At 38.6% G+C, this 17293-nt stretch overlaps 1 protein-coding gene across 9 annotated transcripts in view; it reads left to right on the forward strand.

Moving 5' to 3' along the window:
- Positions 1–16396, forward strand: part of RBBP6 (RB binding protein 6, ubiquitin ligase) — a 31542-nt gene extending 15146 nt beyond the window's left edge. For 2 of the 9 annotated variants that reach the window (XM_074599399.1, XM_074599400.1), the window contains 14 exons: positions 690–734; positions 3114–3202; positions 3322–3418; positions 4116–4255; positions 5142–5314; positions 6027–6130; positions 6569–6927; positions 7751–7847; positions 7929–8007; positions 8101–8158; positions 9303–9665; positions 10023–10124; positions 11541–13289; positions 14398–16396. In XM_074599399.1, the coding sequence (XP_074455500.1) occupies positions 690–734; positions 3114–3202; positions 3322–3418; positions 4116–4255; positions 5142–5314; positions 6027–6130; positions 6569–6927; positions 7751–7847; positions 7929–8007; positions 8101–8158; positions 9303–9665; positions 10023–10124; positions 11541–13289; positions 14398–15967 (5025 nt within the window). In that variant the 3' untranslated portion in view covers positions 15968–16396. The remainder of the gene's footprint in view (positions 1–689; positions 735–3113; positions 3203–3321; positions 3419–4115; positions 4256–5141; positions 5315–6026; positions 6131–6568; positions 6928–7750; positions 7848–7928; positions 8008–8100; positions 8159–9302; positions 9666–10022; positions 10125–11540; positions 13290–14397) is intronic. The other 7 variants (XM_074599404.1, XM_074599405.1, XM_074599401.1 and 4 more) reach the window with 4 other exon arrangements.
- The last annotated feature ends 897 nt before the right edge of the window (positions 16397–17293 follow it).

The following is a 17293-nucleotide window of genomic DNA, read 5'->3' on the forward strand; positions in this document are numbered from 1 at the left end:
TATTCTGTCATGATAAACACCTTTAAGTAATTTAAGCAGGGTTGTGTTTTGTTTCTAGGCAAAGTAGTGAGTTACTTTTATGGCTGATGTTTTAGACTGGTGTTTTTATTTGGGTTTTGCGGGGTATGATGTGTTTGGCATTTTTAAACTTACTGACAAGGGGGGCAGAGTTCATGTGTCAGGGATGATATGCCTGTGCCTTTTTCTGACGGGCAGCTACTGTGTTCATAAAAGCGTGACCGTGCGCATTTACAAATGATGAGACATTAACTGATTAATTTGCAAACTACACTGAAAATAAGTTTCCTGTAGTGATGCTTCCTTTTCAGATAAATATATTTTTCTTTAAATCCTTTTTAGCTGAAACTTGAGAGCTTCCATATCCCTTTGACTTTTAAGCAGTTGTGAGCATTTGACAAGAGTCCCCCTCTCAGATATTCTGGAGCAATAAGTTGATCTCAGGCGGGTTTGGTTATTTTCAGTTTCTTCTCATTAACCACCTAGGCACTCTCTTAAGCTATTGTAGATTTGGACTTTGTTTTAGGTAAATAAAAATTACACTAGGTTGGAAATTACTCTTTCATTGACGGTTAGGGGATATAGTGTAGACTTTCAGACTAGAGTAGAGGTTAACTATTGCTATGTTTTGACTGTAGAACTTGAATATGTGTTTAATTTTTTGTGAACAGATTGATGACTCTTCTGCATCTATTTCTCTGGCCCAGCTTACTAAGGTATATATATATTCTTGTCAAATACTTAAAAAAAAAGTGTTTGCTTCGTATTTTTAAATTTATACTGTGATCTATAGCTGGATAACTGTTGTAATATGAACAAAACCTTAAAATAACTTTTAATAATTTAAAGTATTTATTTTAACTTTAAAATGTGTGTATATTTTGATACTATCCTGTAAAGAGTAGTTCCCAGTTTGGGAAGATAGAAGGGGAGTACCTTATCAGCCTCAGCATAATGTTGCAGTATTACTCATCTTCAAGACACAAAGAAGAAGCACTTCAGAAGCTGTTTACCGTTTTTCATACGTTTCGTTAATTTTGCGTTGGAAACTTAACACAATTTTACAGAAGAATTTAATTGGCTGTAAGTTATGGACATTCCAGGGGGGGTTGCAACAGCCAAAGTAGAAGCGTTTTTGTAACGTGGACAATTGCATGGCTATTTTTGAATTTCTAGTCGTTATAGTTACAGATCCATTCTTTGAATGCTGCACTACTTCATAAATTGTAGTATATATACAGTGGACAACATGATCTAATTTGTTTGAACGCAGACTGTGTAAATTGTGTAAATGTACCTAATTGTTTATAGGAATATACCAATGTGTATGTGTGGCATACTAGCAGATGTGACCTTCTGGAACTGTTGTAATGCCATGTTTTGCTCTGGAACTGCTTGCATTTTTTTGCTCAACGATGTGTAACTTTGTCTGGGAAAGCACTAGTGATTGCACTTTGTGAGAAGGTGTAGTGCTAGCCAATTAAATTACTAGTCTTTAAAGTTACAAAGATTAGAGAAGGCAGGGCCTAATGCAGAGTAGCTAGTTCTTTCTTCTGAAAATAAAGGCTGGAGTTCTTTTCCGAGAAAGAGAAATCTCTTCCTACTGGTAACTTCTTCCCTCTCTCACTGCCGAAATTAAATTGTCTAATTCTGGGGGTGTGGAAAATAATAGTTTGGAAGGTAGCCACCAAAAGAAATTGATCTCCATTAGTGCTGTCCCTAAACGTGTCCTTGGTTCTGTAAACTCATGTGAAGTTTTACTCTAAAATGTGAAAAGCTGTCCAAGGTGGTGTGCACATTTGAGCTTTCAAGAAAATTTATTTCAGAAAAATACAGGAACATAACATAAAGCAGCTCAAAACTGTTACTTACTCTAACCTCTTTAGTGCAGACTGGCTTAGCATGGAGGCAATGTGTTAACAGTTTTCTGGTTTATTATTACTATGTATTAAATGCCATATTTGAATTTTGGTCTATTCCTACTAATGTTTTGTGGGTTTTGGATGTGTTTTGTAAACCGTTTGGGTTCAAACAAATTAGTCAAGTATCTGTAAAGTTTTCTGTAAATGTTAATGGAAATGATTTCATAGCTGTTGATCTGGATTATGTTACTGTTGAGAAAAAACTGTGTATATGAAACAACCATTTAATAAAATGTTGAAACTAGTTGGTTGCTTTTGTGAATGAATGCATATAAAAACAAAAACATGAGTGGTTGATCTGAATGATAGGTGCTTGAAGGTCCAGATCATTTACAGTCACTCCCTTAGACCCTGCTTGTATCTGGACTAGTGTGTAATTAAAACATTTTAACAAATACTGCTTAAAAAAATCAGCTGGCTTTAATAATTTGAAGATCTAGTTTGCATAAGGCTTATATTACAATTTGTATATTAAAAGGACACAAGTCAACTGTAAAAAAAAAAAAAAAGCATGTTTTGGTTACTGTAATATGAAGAACGTAGTAGGGTGCAGCATGCACTTTGCACTGCCTGCAGCACGATGGTAAAATTTTTAGTGAAAAGAATCTTTTGTCTTGCAGAGGGATTATAAAAAGCTCGATTCCTTTTAATGCTTCCATGTCAGAAGCTGAATTTCAGCAAGCAAGAACAGCTTCCCCAGCTATTAAGTTGTGTGTCCTTTTAATGCTGCAAAATGTAAATAACCATACTTGCGTACATATTTCTTAATTAATTGTACAGTGGATATCTTTTCCTTCAAATAGTCTGGAGCTTAAAAATCAGTTTAAAAATACCGGCTAGTATATTTTTTGCTACATGTAGCTTCAGTCCGCTTTGAAGAAAATTGGATTGGTTACACAAGTCTTTATGTAAGGTACAAACAGAGCCTAAGGTTTTGAGTGCCCAAGAATGCTCTTTTCAAGTAGGTTAACAGGCACATAAACATCATGTAATGGCGTAAGGACTCCCCAGAACATCTTCAGGACAAATATATTTTATATAATCAGCTGTTTTCATGCAACCTCAGCTAGCGTTGTGCTGCTCTTTACAGGATTGGATGAGTGGTGTTGTCTTTGGCTGTGTGGGCTTAAATGTGTTTCTAATGTGTGTGTCAAATAATTACCTGTTAAACAGACTGCCAATCTGGCTGAAGCCAATGCTTCCGAAGAAGATAAAATAAAAGCTATGATGACACAGTCTGGCCATGAATATGATCCAATCAAGTAAGTGTTGATAGTGTTAAATCTGTTCTTTGAAGATTATGAAGAAATTTGTAGAGATGTTTGTTTTAACAAGAGACACACATGCATACCTTTTTCTTTTTTTCCCCCAAAACTTCTAGTTACATGAAGAAACCCTTGGGTCCACCTCCACCGTCATACACGTGCTTTCGTTGTGGAAAACCTGGCCACTATATAAAGAATTGCCCAACAAATGGGGTAAGATTACAGGGGCCTTCTGGTATTGCTTAGTTTTTAATATTTTTTTTTTACCTTGTCAGTTACCTATAGATCTTTCTCTGTGAACTTTCATGTATCTTTTGATATATTTCACTATTGGAAATTTTTCTCTTTTTAACTCTCTTTTATGACAGTTCACAATTTTTAGCATTTCATATAAAAAGATGATGTTTCTGTTGGCCCCATCTATTGAATATTTGCATGTTTTAATTTCACAAGTCTCAAGGTTGAGTATTTTTACTATTTAACATTAGTCACTGAATGTATATGCATGAGGTATGAAATTCAACCTTCGTATATAGATGGTGAATGTAAGTTTCTCCAGTGAGTGATTCAGAGCATTGAATTAAGCTCTTGCTCTGAATTGAGCTTTGGAGAAGGAGCGAGTTTGTGTCTTGTCTCTGAATGGATGGTGAGCTAAGGGATATTTCACCCTTAGGGAATCTGAAGTGAAGGTAAAGAATGTCTGTTGAGTTCGAAACACTGCTCAAGCCTTTGGAACATCCTGGCTATATTTATTTGGGGAAATAAGTATTTTAGTCGAGCAACCCAAGCAGCCCTTACACTAGATAAAAGGAGAGGATTAAAGGCTTTTGTTGCTTAAAATAATCATTGAAATCTCATTTTAAGTGTGGGTTTTAAAATGAGATATGTCTGCATTTCTTCTCTTTAACAGGACAAAAATTTTGAGTCTGTTCCCAGAATTAAAAAGAGCACGGGAATTCCAAGGAGTTTCATGATGGAGGTGAAAGATCCCAATACAAAGGGTGCTATGCTGACGAACACTGGAAAATATGCCATACCAACTATTGACGCGTAAGTATGGAATTAATTGGACTGACCAAAAAGTGAACAAGGGAAACCACATGTAAATGCCTGAGTAGCAATGCGACAAAGTTGACCAGTGTCTGTAATTACAAGAGAGGAAGCATCATCATTGTATCTCAACCTTAAAAATCTGTGATGCTTTCTAATGTTAAAATAGGGTGGTCCTGTTGTTCATACCCCTGAAAATTGGTTAAACTTGTGGTATGCTACGAATCTGTATTTCTGCAAGACATTTCAGTAGTGTTTGTAGTGGGAGTCATTATCTTTGAAAGCTCATTTTGCTTCTGTTTTATGTTTCAAAGGCTTCTTGCAAAATTTAACAAATAGCTGTTGGACTGAAATTTTTTATCACATCTCATGCGAAACAGACTGTATTTTTCCTGTTGCAATAGACTAAGAAAGTACTACTGTGTGCTGAGAACAGTGGCTGTTTTAAAATGCACTTCGTAGCACTTCTGGTTTTCTGTCATGGATCTCCTTTTGTAGAAGCTGTAACATAGGCTTCTTTAATTTATAAAATGTAGTTACTAGCTTCATCCTGAGCCTGCAATTTACATTAACCCTCTGGCAAAGGAGAGATGGTGTTCATTTCACCTGGTTTCTAGTTGTCAAAAATATATTTTTCTGGTCTGAGCTAATTTCTTAGTTGATCCAATGAATGTGAGAGTTCTGCAGAAGGAAGGTTGTTCTCCCCTCCCTCTTCTACTGTTGTGCCTATAGAAAAGTAGTTTAAATGCCGATGTTTTAGAAGGCTAATGTGAAGTGAGAAGAATTCCATCTATTATCTTCCTTTGATAAAATCCAAAGCTTGGAGAAGTTTTCCTTTGCCCACCTTTAACTTTTTTTTCTTTTTTCTTCCCCACCCGGCCTCCAGGGAAGCTTATGCTATAGGAAAGAAGGAAAAGCCTCCCTTTTTACCAGAGGACCCGTCCTCCTCCTCAGAAGAAGATGATCCTATTCCAGACGAGTTGTTATGTCTCATTTGTAAAGATATAATGACTGACGCGGTTGTTATTCCCTGCTGTGGAAACAGTTATTGTGACGAATGTAAGTGGTAGTCCCATGTTTGTTAATTCAAAACGCCAAATTAGCAGTTCTATTTAATACTTGACTGTACCTTGAATAGGAAAGGACTCTTCTTATATAAAGAAAAAAAAAGCAGAAAGCTTTTTTCCCTTCTTGCAAATCGAGTTAAATCCTCTTTACGTGCAGAAGGATGAGGAACAGAAAAATGATAATTGCGCAGGTGATTACAGTATTAGACATCTGAACGCATTTAGTTTGTCCACAGCCCTTTCTCTCATACAAAATTACATATCCAGCTGTGGTGACCTACTGTGGTCTGCGACAAATGAATAGTTAGGCATTTCATCCACATTTCTCTCCACAGGAGAGTTGGTTAAAACATTCAGAACTCAAACTGGCTTATGGTTTTTTTTTTTTTTTGAAATGTGTTTTATTCATTAACCTTGAGGCTGTGACTTCTCACTGCACTAGATAGTGGAAAAAAGACTAGTTGAAATATCAAGAGACAGTCTACTACACATCTTCAAATGTTACAATAGCGAAATATCAAAACTGTGTGGTTATTTGCTGCATACTAGAAATTTTTTACACTATTGAACGTTCATAGCTTCATGCTCTCAATTCAAGACCATATTCACCCATTAATCATATACATGTTTTTATAATTGATTAGAACCCCCAAAATTTCCTTAGTTTGGCTAAAAGCTATTTCGATTATTCTAATTATTCACAGGTATTAGAACAGCATTACTGGAATCGGAGGAACATACGTGCCCAACATGTCATCAAACAGATGTTTCTCCTGATGCTTTAATTGCCAATAAGTTCCTACGCCAGGTAACTTGGTTACTTTTACGTAAACTGTTTTAAGAAAAGTCTATTTGTAAAAAGTGGAAAGGGAAGAAAATATTTACATCTCCTTAAGCAAGGCTAAATTAAATAAAGCTAAATTTGCTTTTCAAATACGTTATCTATTGTTACAGATACAGAAGCTTACAACTCTTCAGAGACAATCTGGCAAATTCAGTTCACACTTCTGTTTAACGTGATTGCTCGCATTCGCATTCGGTGTTAACACCGAAGTACTTTAAATACAGATACTCTTGAGTTACCAATCATTAATATAAGTGTTTAATGTGATGTGTTCATATATTTGTATGTTGATTTATTTTAGGATTAATAGCATTTACAAGAATGCACAAGTAATTTTACTCTGTGGAGGCTTTTGTTTGTATATCTACTGAAGTTTCATATCACCTTTCTGTAAACACCTAGGCTGTGAACAACTTCAAAAATGAAACTGGCTACACAAAAAGGCTCCGTAAGCAGATTCAGCAGCAGCAACAGCAGCAGCAGCAGCCGCCACCGCCGCCACCACCTCCACCACCCCTAATGAGACAAACAATAACACGCAACCTTCAGCCTCTGCTCCGGCCAACCATTTCCAGACAGCAGGATCCACTAATGATACCATTAGCTTCTCTGGCTTCTCGTTCTGCTTTGTCATCGTTGGGCCCTGGTCAGTCATCTGTGGCAGCTGGGCTGCCAGTAAATCCGTCTTCTGTTGTTGTCTCTGATCTTCCTCCAGCAGTGTCCCTATCCCTCCGTGGTGAAAAGCCAGATGGACCTTTTCGGTAAGTAAATCTGTAGATCAACATGAATATAAAAGACACCAAGACACTTAAGTTAGATTCTTCTTCTTAAGCTTCTCAGCTAACAATTTATATATCATTAGTGGCAGTTCCAGATAATTGTGGAGGTCCTGAGTTTTGTGTTTACTTTGAATGAGGACTCTTTGATAAGTTGCAATTGTGCCTCATGCAAGAATTTTCTCAGAAGTGTTTCTTGTTTGGTTCCCTTATCAGTCATTCAGTACAGGTTTACCCTGAATGAGGAAGGGTTTTTCTTTCCCCAGGAGCCCTTTGATTTTAAGTGGCTAGTAATTCCTGAAGTAACCACTTAGTTATGTCAAACCTTCAAAATTGTTTAGGGCTTATATCCTTTCAGCTTTATGCGTTGAATGCGAGTAGCCGCTCTGTCCAGAAGCCTGTCAGGCTTAGATGTACTGTTGAATACAAAGGATCACAATTCAAAAGAACCTCTAGGGCAGCCTCTGAACTAGCACATAAACATTTCCTAATAGAATTTCAGTTCTTGGGTCTTCCAAAACTGAGATTCAGTGTGGGGGCTATATATACTCTAATCCTTTCATGTGCAGCTAGCTTAATAAAATATTTTTCCAGTGAGCTTTCTCTTTAAATGCCACTAGTCCAAGCAGACTTCTCGTCAGTGCTTCATTTGGAATTGGCCAACTTCACATTTGTAAATTCGGTGAAGATTATTTTTCAATTTTTCTTTCCATTTACAGTAGTCAACGTTTTCTCACCTTGGGCTTTATATTTCAAGTAACACTTCAAAACTTTGTTTGAGTAATAAAAGTTTGGGGTTTTTTTATAGTGATGCTGATACTGTTTTACCTCCCGCTGCTCTCGTGACTGCCGCTGAACTGTCTAAATCTTCCCCTCTGTCAATCAGCAGTTTGTTGGAAGAGAAGGTAAGTTTCATTTCAGAATAATGCAATGATTCTTGTATTTTAGTAGAGATTATTTTCTAACTGTTTGCATTTATTCACAAGGGCTATCAGGTTCCTGTACTAAGACAACCAGCGTTACCAAGTCTTCTGGGCCCCCAAGGACAATCAATACCCACAACTGGTAAGTAACTATAACTTAAGAATTTCTTTTGAAAAATTATCTTCGGATAAACTGAATGGGTGCTTTTTCTTTTTCCTCTCCCCACTTCAAAAGGTCATCCAATGAGAGCCAGTACAATTCGCTCAGCAGGTGGCAGACCAGGCTGGGAGCTGTAAGTATTCTACAGAAATTCAATATATTACTACTTGTAACCTGTTAAATTAGGCCGTAACACATAACTTATACAACAGCTGATTTATAATGAAGTAAGTATGTACAGATAGTTTTGGAGAATACAAGTGGTAATTAATTTTTAAATGTCTTAATTTGAATTAGCTTTAACAAAGGGGATCTGTGCTTGCAGTAAGATTATTTAAAATAAAACTCTGGTACATGATTGAAAGGAGGACTCTGAAAAATGAACACTTTATGAGGAAACCATAATTACATGTAAAAATTAAATATAATGAAAAGATCAGATGGAAAGCCACCCTTTTGATTACTGGCAGAATAGGGCTGAAGAAACTGAAAAAATTGGTTTCACAATACAAATCAGCCTCCAACATTCTTTCCTTAACCAACTTAGTTGATACTGATTGAATAGATTACTGGAAAAGTCAAGGCTGTTATTTTATGACAATTTTGAATTTCTTCAGTGTAGTCATTTCAAACAGCCAAGCTGCTTTCTCTCAGTTGGAGAGAGAGAAGTCTGTTTTATCTGTTATTGCAGCGTCACATTAGCCCTCATTTTGGTATATATTTGTAACAGATAGATTGTAAAGGTGCATTGTGTTTATAAAATCTTACAGATAAATCAAAACAAAACCCAGGATCAATCCCACAGATTATCTAAAATCTTAAATTCAGTAAGCAAGAAGATAACAGTTTGGGCACCTGAACAGGCTAAACAACATAGGAATTGTGTGGGGGAGAAGTTAAAAGACATTTGGGAGAAGATTAGTTAATATCCGTGCAGTACTTTGAAGATCAGAAGTGTGAAGTATCAAGGAGTGGCAGAGAAGCAGGGAGCACGTGGGAGACGGGAGTCTGTTTTAAGCACGGGCAGTCTCCATCCACAGTTGCAAAGCTGAGTGTAAGGGGAGAAGGCTGAGGGAACTGCTGCGGGTGAGGATGTGGAAGGCAAATATGAGAATCAAGAAATGAGTGTAGTCTCATGTGAACAGAAAGCAGGGAGAAAAATGCTTAAGTTGAGAACAAAAAGTGCTCGCCACCATGCTCAAGCTTCGTTCACTTTCTTCTTTAAAATCAGGGCAGAACGTAACAAAGTGACATGTGTTTTTGGGTTTCTTTTGAAGTGCAAATCGAGGACGCCCTCATGGTGACCGTGCCCAAAGGACTCAGGCCCCATCACTACCAGCATCAACACCAGTCTTTGTGCCTGTGCCTCCACCGCCCTTGTATCCTCCACCACCCCATGCACTTCCTCTTCCGCCGGGGGTACCGCCACCACAGTTTCCTCCTCAGTTCCCACCTGGTCAGCCTCCATCTGCTGGGTACTCTGTCCCCCCTCCAGGATATCCCCCAGCTCCTGCAAATATGTCATCAGCTTGGGTACCAACAGCAGTACCAACGGCTCATTCAAATGCCATCCCAACGACACAAGCACCTCCCTTATCTAGGGAGGAGTTTTACAGAGAACAACGGAGACTTAAAGAGGAGTAAGTATTTGGCTTAATGAAGTTGCGTTGTTTTTCATTTTTTGTATTTCGATAGCATATCGGACTGCAGTTACACTAAAGTGCATCTGGCATAAGCAAAAATGACATAGTGTTTTTTCCAATATACTTTTTCGCTACAGATGGTAAACATGCAAAACTAAACCAAGACAAATGTAATTCTAAAACTTTCCCTAAAACTTTTAGGAATTCTAAACTGTTTTTGCTTAAATAGGATGTTCACCTTTTGCATTTGCATGCAGTATACATTTCTCATATTGGCCATGTTTTGTTTCTTGATGTCTTTTTGTAATAAAGGTCAAACTATAATTGTAATAAAGGTCAAACTTATTTTAACAGGGAAAAGAAAAAGTCCAAACTTGATGAGTTTACAAATGATTTTGCTAAGGAATTGATGGAATATAAAAAGATTCAAAAGGAGCGTAGGCGTTCGTTTTCCAGGTAACTGCTTTACATGTCCGTAATGGAGAAGCAGATTGTCTAGAAGAATCAGGAGGAGTTCCACTCCACCTCTCTTATTGTTAGATGGATTGGATGATTCAAGGCATTAGCAGGGATAGGAGTTTCATATGTAGGTTACTAGTTAAAATATGGCAGAGATTAGTTGACTGATAGTTATAATTTGGCAGCAGTTGTTAAGGAACGTGTGTGTCTTACTAAAGCTTCTCTGTAATGACATCCTTCACCTCCTGACAGCTGTGAGGAGGCTAGAAACTGAATAGGTGTAGTTGCTGGATTTTCTGCCATCTCACTATTCTGATTGGAACCATTACCTCCAAAGCACTTTGGAGGAGATACGTGAGAGAAATTGCCTTCATTTCCTCTTTTGTTTATCTTATATGAGTGCCCGGAGAGATTTTAACCTGGACTGCAAACTGATGGCTTTTGCTAGTATTTTGTTGACATTGTTGAATTTTTCTTAGGAGTTAAAAGATCAGACTTGTTTTTAAGGAAATCTTAAATTGGGGAAGGACTTTGAGAGGAAGAGTGATGCTAATGAACATAGGCAGAACAATGTGAAATGCTTCTTTAAAAAATAATAAAAGAAAAACTTGTGAAGAAAAAAACCCAGGCTAGCTGATGTTTTCTATCCCAAAAAAATCACTTGGCAGGAGTCTGAATAGCGCTCTCTTAGTAATGCTGTTAGTATCTTCCCTAGAGTAATGGCATTGAGTCATATTACTAGAGGCTGAGTTTAGAAGATTTTAGATAAGATTTTTCTTGAAATGCGGTCACTGTCCTTGATCAGAGCTAGAGGTCTGTGCAGAATTTTGCTGGGGCATCTGGCTAGAAGTGTTGATTAAATAGTTACTGTATGTAAGGTTGCAATACAAGTATTTTGCATCCTGTACGAATTGCCAAATAAGTAGTGAAGTTAAATAGACTAAGATGCCATTTTGAAGTTGAGCTTTACTGTCTTCAGATTAAATTGTGTTTTCTTGGTTTGATACTGTACTGTAGCCATTAAGACTTGCTCTCTCTGCTTCTTGCTGCAACAAAAATGATTTACACTGCACATAGTTGCCAAGTAGTGAAAAATGTGCATGTTCACATACCAGTAGAGGACAGTATACACCACCCTAAATCAATCAATAGCTATTGTAGTTCATGTGATAGAAGTGAGTGGAAATAGACTTGCCCTTCCTGTGTGTTTTTACACTAACAAAGCAGCAGCTGTTTTGTCTTGTGAGCAGAAACTTTTGACATGTTATCAAGTTCTTCAATTTGCAGTAGCATTATGTCAGCAGCTGAAAGAAGCTTTGACATAAACATATGGAGAGGAAAAAAAAACAACCGGGGAGAGTGACTGTTTTGAATTAACTTCATTTATTTTTTTTGTGTTGTGTTTTTTTTAAGGTCCAAGTCCCCCTATAGTGCTTCATCTTACTCTAGAAGTTCGTATACCTACTCGAAGTCAAGATCAGGTTCTTCCCGTTCTCGCTCCTACTCTCGATCATTTAGCCGTTCCCATTCTCGTTCCTACTCACGATCACCGCCATATCCAAGAAGAGGCAAAGGGAAGAGTCGTAATTATCGTTCTAGGTCAAGGTCACATGGTTATCACCGTTCAAGGTCAAGGTCACCCCCGTACAGAAGGTACCACTCACGGTCAAGGTCTCCAGTATTTAGAGGCCAGTCTCCCACTAAACGGACTATACCTCAAGGGGAAGGAGAAAGGGAGTATTTTAACAGATACAGAGAAGTTCCACCATATGATGTGAAAGCATACTATGGCAGATCAGTTGACTTTAGAGATCCATTTGAAAAAGAAAGATACAGAGAATGGGAAAGGAATTATAGAGAATGGTATGAAAAGTTTTACAAGGGCTATGTTGTCGGCGCTCAACCTCGTCCGCCAGTAAATAGAGAGAACTTTTCACCAGATAGGTTTGGTCCACCTGGGACCAGACGAGAGAATTCGCCGTATGCTCGGGGACGTAGGGAGGAGTATCCAGGTGGGCAGAGCCACAGAAATCGTAATATAGCAGGAAATTACCCTGAAAAACCTTCTGGGAGAGAGAGCCATGGCATTAAAGATCCTACAAAATCAAAAGAGAAGGAGGTGGAAAATCCACTGGGAGATGGCAAAGGAAATAAACATAAAAAACATCGGAAGAGAAGAAAAGGGGATGAGAATGAAGGATTTCCTAATGCCGAGTTGTTAGAAGGTGCAAGAAAACCAAGAGAGCCAGTGACAACAGAAGACGTTAAAACGGACTCTCTGTTCATGCTTCCAAGCAGAGATGATGCCACCCCTGTGAGAGATGAACCTATGGAAGCAGATTCTATTGCTTTCAAACCAGTGTCTGAAAAGGAGAAAAAAGAGAAGGATAAGCCAAAAGCAAAAGTGGACAAGACAAAGCGGAAAGTAGAAGTGGCTGTTCCTCCTAAGAAAGATAATGTAACAAAACCAGCTAAAGCTTCCCAAGAGAAGGTGGACACAGATCGTGAAAAATCTCCTCGAACAGAACCTCCTGTGAAAAAAGTGAAGGAGGAGTTGCCAAAGACAGACAGTGTTAAAACATCTTCCTCTCAAAAGGAAGAAAAGACTGCTGGTACCCCACGGAAAGTTCACCCAAAAGTGACGAAAGATCACCCAGAAACAAGACCAGCCAAGGAAGAAAAGGCAAAGAAAGACCATCCGAAAGAAACCAAGTCAGAGAAGCCCTCCAACAAAGAGGACAAATCAAAAAAGCCTGCTGAAAAAAGCAAACCTTCTGATGCAAAACCTGAAAAAAGAAAAAGAAAAGCAGATGAAAAGGCTGATAAAGAACATGAAGCCACTTCTGTAAAGGCCTCTAAAGCAGAACCTGCTGAATCGAAAACATCGCCGAAGGGGAAGACTGAGCCGGATGGTGAAAAAGGAGAGCGAACGCCAGAAAAGGATAAATCTGCTTTTCTTAACAACCCTGCAAAAAAGATTAAACTTAACCGAGAAACCGGCAAAAAGATTGTGAGTGGAGAAAATGTGCCACCTGCAAAAGAACCTGTTGAGAAACCTGAGCCGAGCAGCAGCAAGGTTAAACAAGAAAAAGCAAAGGGAAAAGTGAGAAGAAAAGTAACAGCAGCTGATGGATCTAGTTCAACTCTTGTAGATTACACCAGGTACCTCATCATTTCTTTTCCTATTCTTTCTTTCCTCCTCCCCCAGCTGTAAAATTATTTATGGTGACTAATGAAAGGAACAGCTAGATGTGTGCTAAATGAGTGAATAATCTGTCGTCTTTCTTGTTAAACTGTCAAAATCAAATTTTATTAAGGAAAACAAGCAGTCTACTGCACAGACAGCTATTAAGGTTAATTCAGTGGTGACGTATTTGACCCTTACTTCTGGGACATTTTTCCCCTCTTCTTGTTCATTACATGCTGACTCCTTGAGGAGTCCCATCTATGTCCTCCTTCAAATCCAGCTTATTGCTAAAGACAAGGATAACAAACATGTCTATACTGTGCAATATTTTGCATTTTAAAAATTGTAATGATTACTTTTGTCACTATGACATGAAATTATACCTTGCAGAAATAGCGATTTGGTTGCCAGTATATTGTACTGATTCTAGCTTTGAGCACAGTGCCATGTTGACAGAGCTACACTGCTTCTAGCTCAGTGACAACTTTTTTGGCACTTAGCTTGGAGATCTTTCTTCTATTTTCCATTGTGTGACGGGGGGGGGGGGGAAGTTATCTAGTTAGCGTGGAGCTGTTATTACGTACATTTCAGTGCCTAAAGAAGCAGGACAAAGCAAACTCAAAACATTTAAGACGCTGCTGGAGACTTAAGATAGTGTATTGATATTCTAAAAAGTTTTTAAAACGTACATTCTTCTAAAGAACAACACTGGGACATGAGGATAAAACTTTGGTTGTGTATACCTCTCCATAGTTGCTTGCTTACATGTTGAAACAAGAATGTGTACCTTATTTATCTGCCATTGATAGAAATAGGACATGAAGGAATTACCAGATCAGACAGTCCCCAATCTGATAATCTTGTGTCTTTGTTAATTAAATATATAGTAGCAAGTTACTAAATTGATTGCTCATAATCTTAGCTAGTGGACTCATCCTTTCTCTTGTCTGTTCCCTTAATTGAACATCTTTTGAAAAAATGCTGAAGGTTTAGAATTGAAACAAAGCTGTTTCATAAAATGTTACAAAAGATGGCAGCGCGTGTATCTCACCCTTTATTAATGTACATTTTTTTCCCTCTTAGCACTAGTTCTACTGGAGGAAGCCCCGTTAGAAAGACTGAAGAAAAGCCAGATACAAAACGAACTGTCATTAAGACCATGGAGGAGTATAATAATGATATAACAGCGCCTGCTGAAGACGTCATTATTATGATCCAAGTCCCTCAGTCAAAGTGGGATAAAGATGACTTTGAATCTGAAGAGGAAGACATTAAATCTACCCAGGTGCCCACAAACATAGGAAAACCTGCTAGTGTTATAAAAAATGTGAGTGCTAAGCCAGCAAACCCCGTAAAACACAATGAAAAAGAGACGGAGCCTTTGGAGAAAACACAGAAAACTACAAAAGAGGCCAGTTATGAAAGCTCCCAGCATGATGCAAAAAGTTCAAAAAGTTCAATGTTGAATGAAAAAGGAAAAACCAAAGACCGGGATCATTCTTTGTCAGACAAGGACACTTCTGAGAAGAGAAAGAGCAGTGTTCAGCCAGAAAAAGACCACTCGGAACGTGCATCTGAGCAAGGAAATGGAAAAAATATTTCTCAATCTTCCAAAGACAGCAGATCTTCAGAGAAACACGATGCTGGCCGTGGGTCCACTGCTAAAGACTTTACTCCTAACCGAGACAAAAAATCTGACCACGATGGCAACAGAGATCATTCTAGTTCCAAGCGTAGGGATGAAAAGAGTGAATTAGCCAGGAGAAAAGACTCCCCTTCTCGGAACAGAGAATCTGCATCTGTACAGAAAAGCAAGCCGAGAGAGGAACGAGCAGAGCCGTCCAAAAAGGGCGTTGGAGATGCCAAAAGGAGCAGCTACAGCCCTCCGCGGGAGCGGAAGCAGACTGATCACAAAGCCGCTCACGATTCCAAGCGTACATTGGAGGAACACAAACCTCCAGATAAAAATGTAGGAAAAGAGAAAGAGAAGCATGTAGCAGAAGTAAAGAGCAATAAAGAGAAAGAGCCAGGTGTTACTAAACCACCTGTGAAACAAGAATCGCCAGATGTAAAAAATGAGAAAGAGAACGTGACTGGACAAAACGATAAAAACGTCGTCAAGCCCAAGCCTCAGGTAAGCACCTCCTCACGGCTCTCTTCTGATCTAACTCGAGAGACTGATGAGGCTGCGTTTGTACCAGACTACAACGAAAGTGACAGTGAGAGTAATGTATCTGCAAAAGATGAGGAAGCTGCAGGAAAAAATCCGAAAGAACCGAAAGAAAAAGCTGTTGAAAAGGTGAAAGAGGAGACGACAGCACCCGCTGCAGTTGAGCAGCCTGAAGCCAGCAGAAGTCAAAGTCAGAGCAGCCCCAGCGTGAGCCGCAGCCGTAGTCAAAGCCCTTCCGAGAGTCAGACTCGAAGCCACAGCAGCAGTGCCAGCTCAGGAGAGAGTCAAGACAGCAAGAAAAAGAAAAAGAAAAAAGAGAAGAAGAAGCACAAGAAGCATAAGAAACACAAGAAGCATAAGAAACACGTGGGAAACGAAACGGAATTGGAAAAGAGCCAAAAACACAAACACAAGAAGAAAAAATCAAAGAAGAGCAAAGATAAAGAGAAAGATGACCAAAAAGTGAAATCTGTCACTACATAGAATGACAGATAATAAAAAAATGACTTAATTCCTAAGTCATCTGTATTAAATTTTGTTAAAATGTAAACGAATTCAAGCGTTGTAAATAATGACATGAAAGACCCTGTGCTGCACTTAAACTATTGCTGCTTGATTATTTGATTTTTACATCAGAGCTTTATAAAAGTGAACATTTTGTACAGAATTGTGAGTTGTGACCATGTAACATGAAAGGTTTTGCTGGGGCATCTTATTTTTAACCACCGTTAATTAGTTTGGGTGGAGTTTACTGTACTGTGAAAATTTTCACATTTGAATTTTGTTTTTTTTTAATTGCCTGGCAGAAGAAGCTGGTATCAGTTATAAAATATCAGCAGAATGATTTGCAGAATACATTACAGCCCTGTTATGTCACTTTTTTGATTACAATAAAAAGTTTTCAGTAAACTATCCAATGTCGTGAGATTTCCACTGAGAGCTGAACGTTAGCAGAGAAGAGAGTAGTCATAGAAAAAAGCTACTCGGGAAAGCTTGCTGGTAGCTAAAATGGATGAAAAATAACGTAGCAACGGGTTTGATTTTGAAAAGCCTGGTAGGACTTTAAATCTTTTGAACGGATGCGATGTGGGGAGGTACTGCCAAGAGGTGCGCTTTATTATGTGCCAAGTGGACTTGTTTTTATATTGTAAAAGGTAATATACGACCCCGAAAATATAGCAGCTAGTAACAGCTGGTACTGACTGTTTTAAAATAATGTTAGATGGGAAGCTGTCGTATTTCAGCATCGTTCCAGTTGGTTTAGAGAGCTGTTGTCATTCACCAGCAAACATTTACACATATTTTAGGATGCCCTGTAATCTGTATTTTCTCTCAACGATGCTGATCACCAAGATGTTTGTGTTTTTTAAATAGAAGCCTTATTATTAGTGTTTTCGTACGCTGGTGTGTCGCGTGATACAGAACTCACCCTGCCGTTCAGCGTGGGGTTCAGCAAGCGAGTTTGGCAGAAGAAGAAAGCCCACTAGAAAGGCAGGCGTCTGCTGTGTGCAACGCCAGGAAATCTACAAAATGTAAATGTAATCAACTGGATAATTGGAAGACAGACACAATTTAAAAAAGAAGAAAAAGTGGCAGTGGCGGGTGTTGCTCAACTGTCCGAAAGGCAGCGTGGTAAGAAACGCTTCTCGTTGTGCATCAAGGGCATAAGATCCCAGTAACAATTGCACTCAGGAGTGAAAGCCCTCCAGTGTTTGGCCGTGGGCTTTGCCCCAGGAGAGTTCTGTTTGCACGTGCTATAAATTAAAGCGGCATTTTGGGGCTTCCTGCTTGCAGAGACTATTTTGTTCA

This window comes from Larus michahellis, chromosome 8 (genome assembly GCF_964199755.1).
Source record: "Larus michahellis chromosome 8, bLarMic1.1, whole genome shotgun sequence".
Lineage (NCBI taxonomy): Eukaryota > Metazoa > Chordata > Aves > Charadriiformes > Laridae > Larus > Larus michahellis.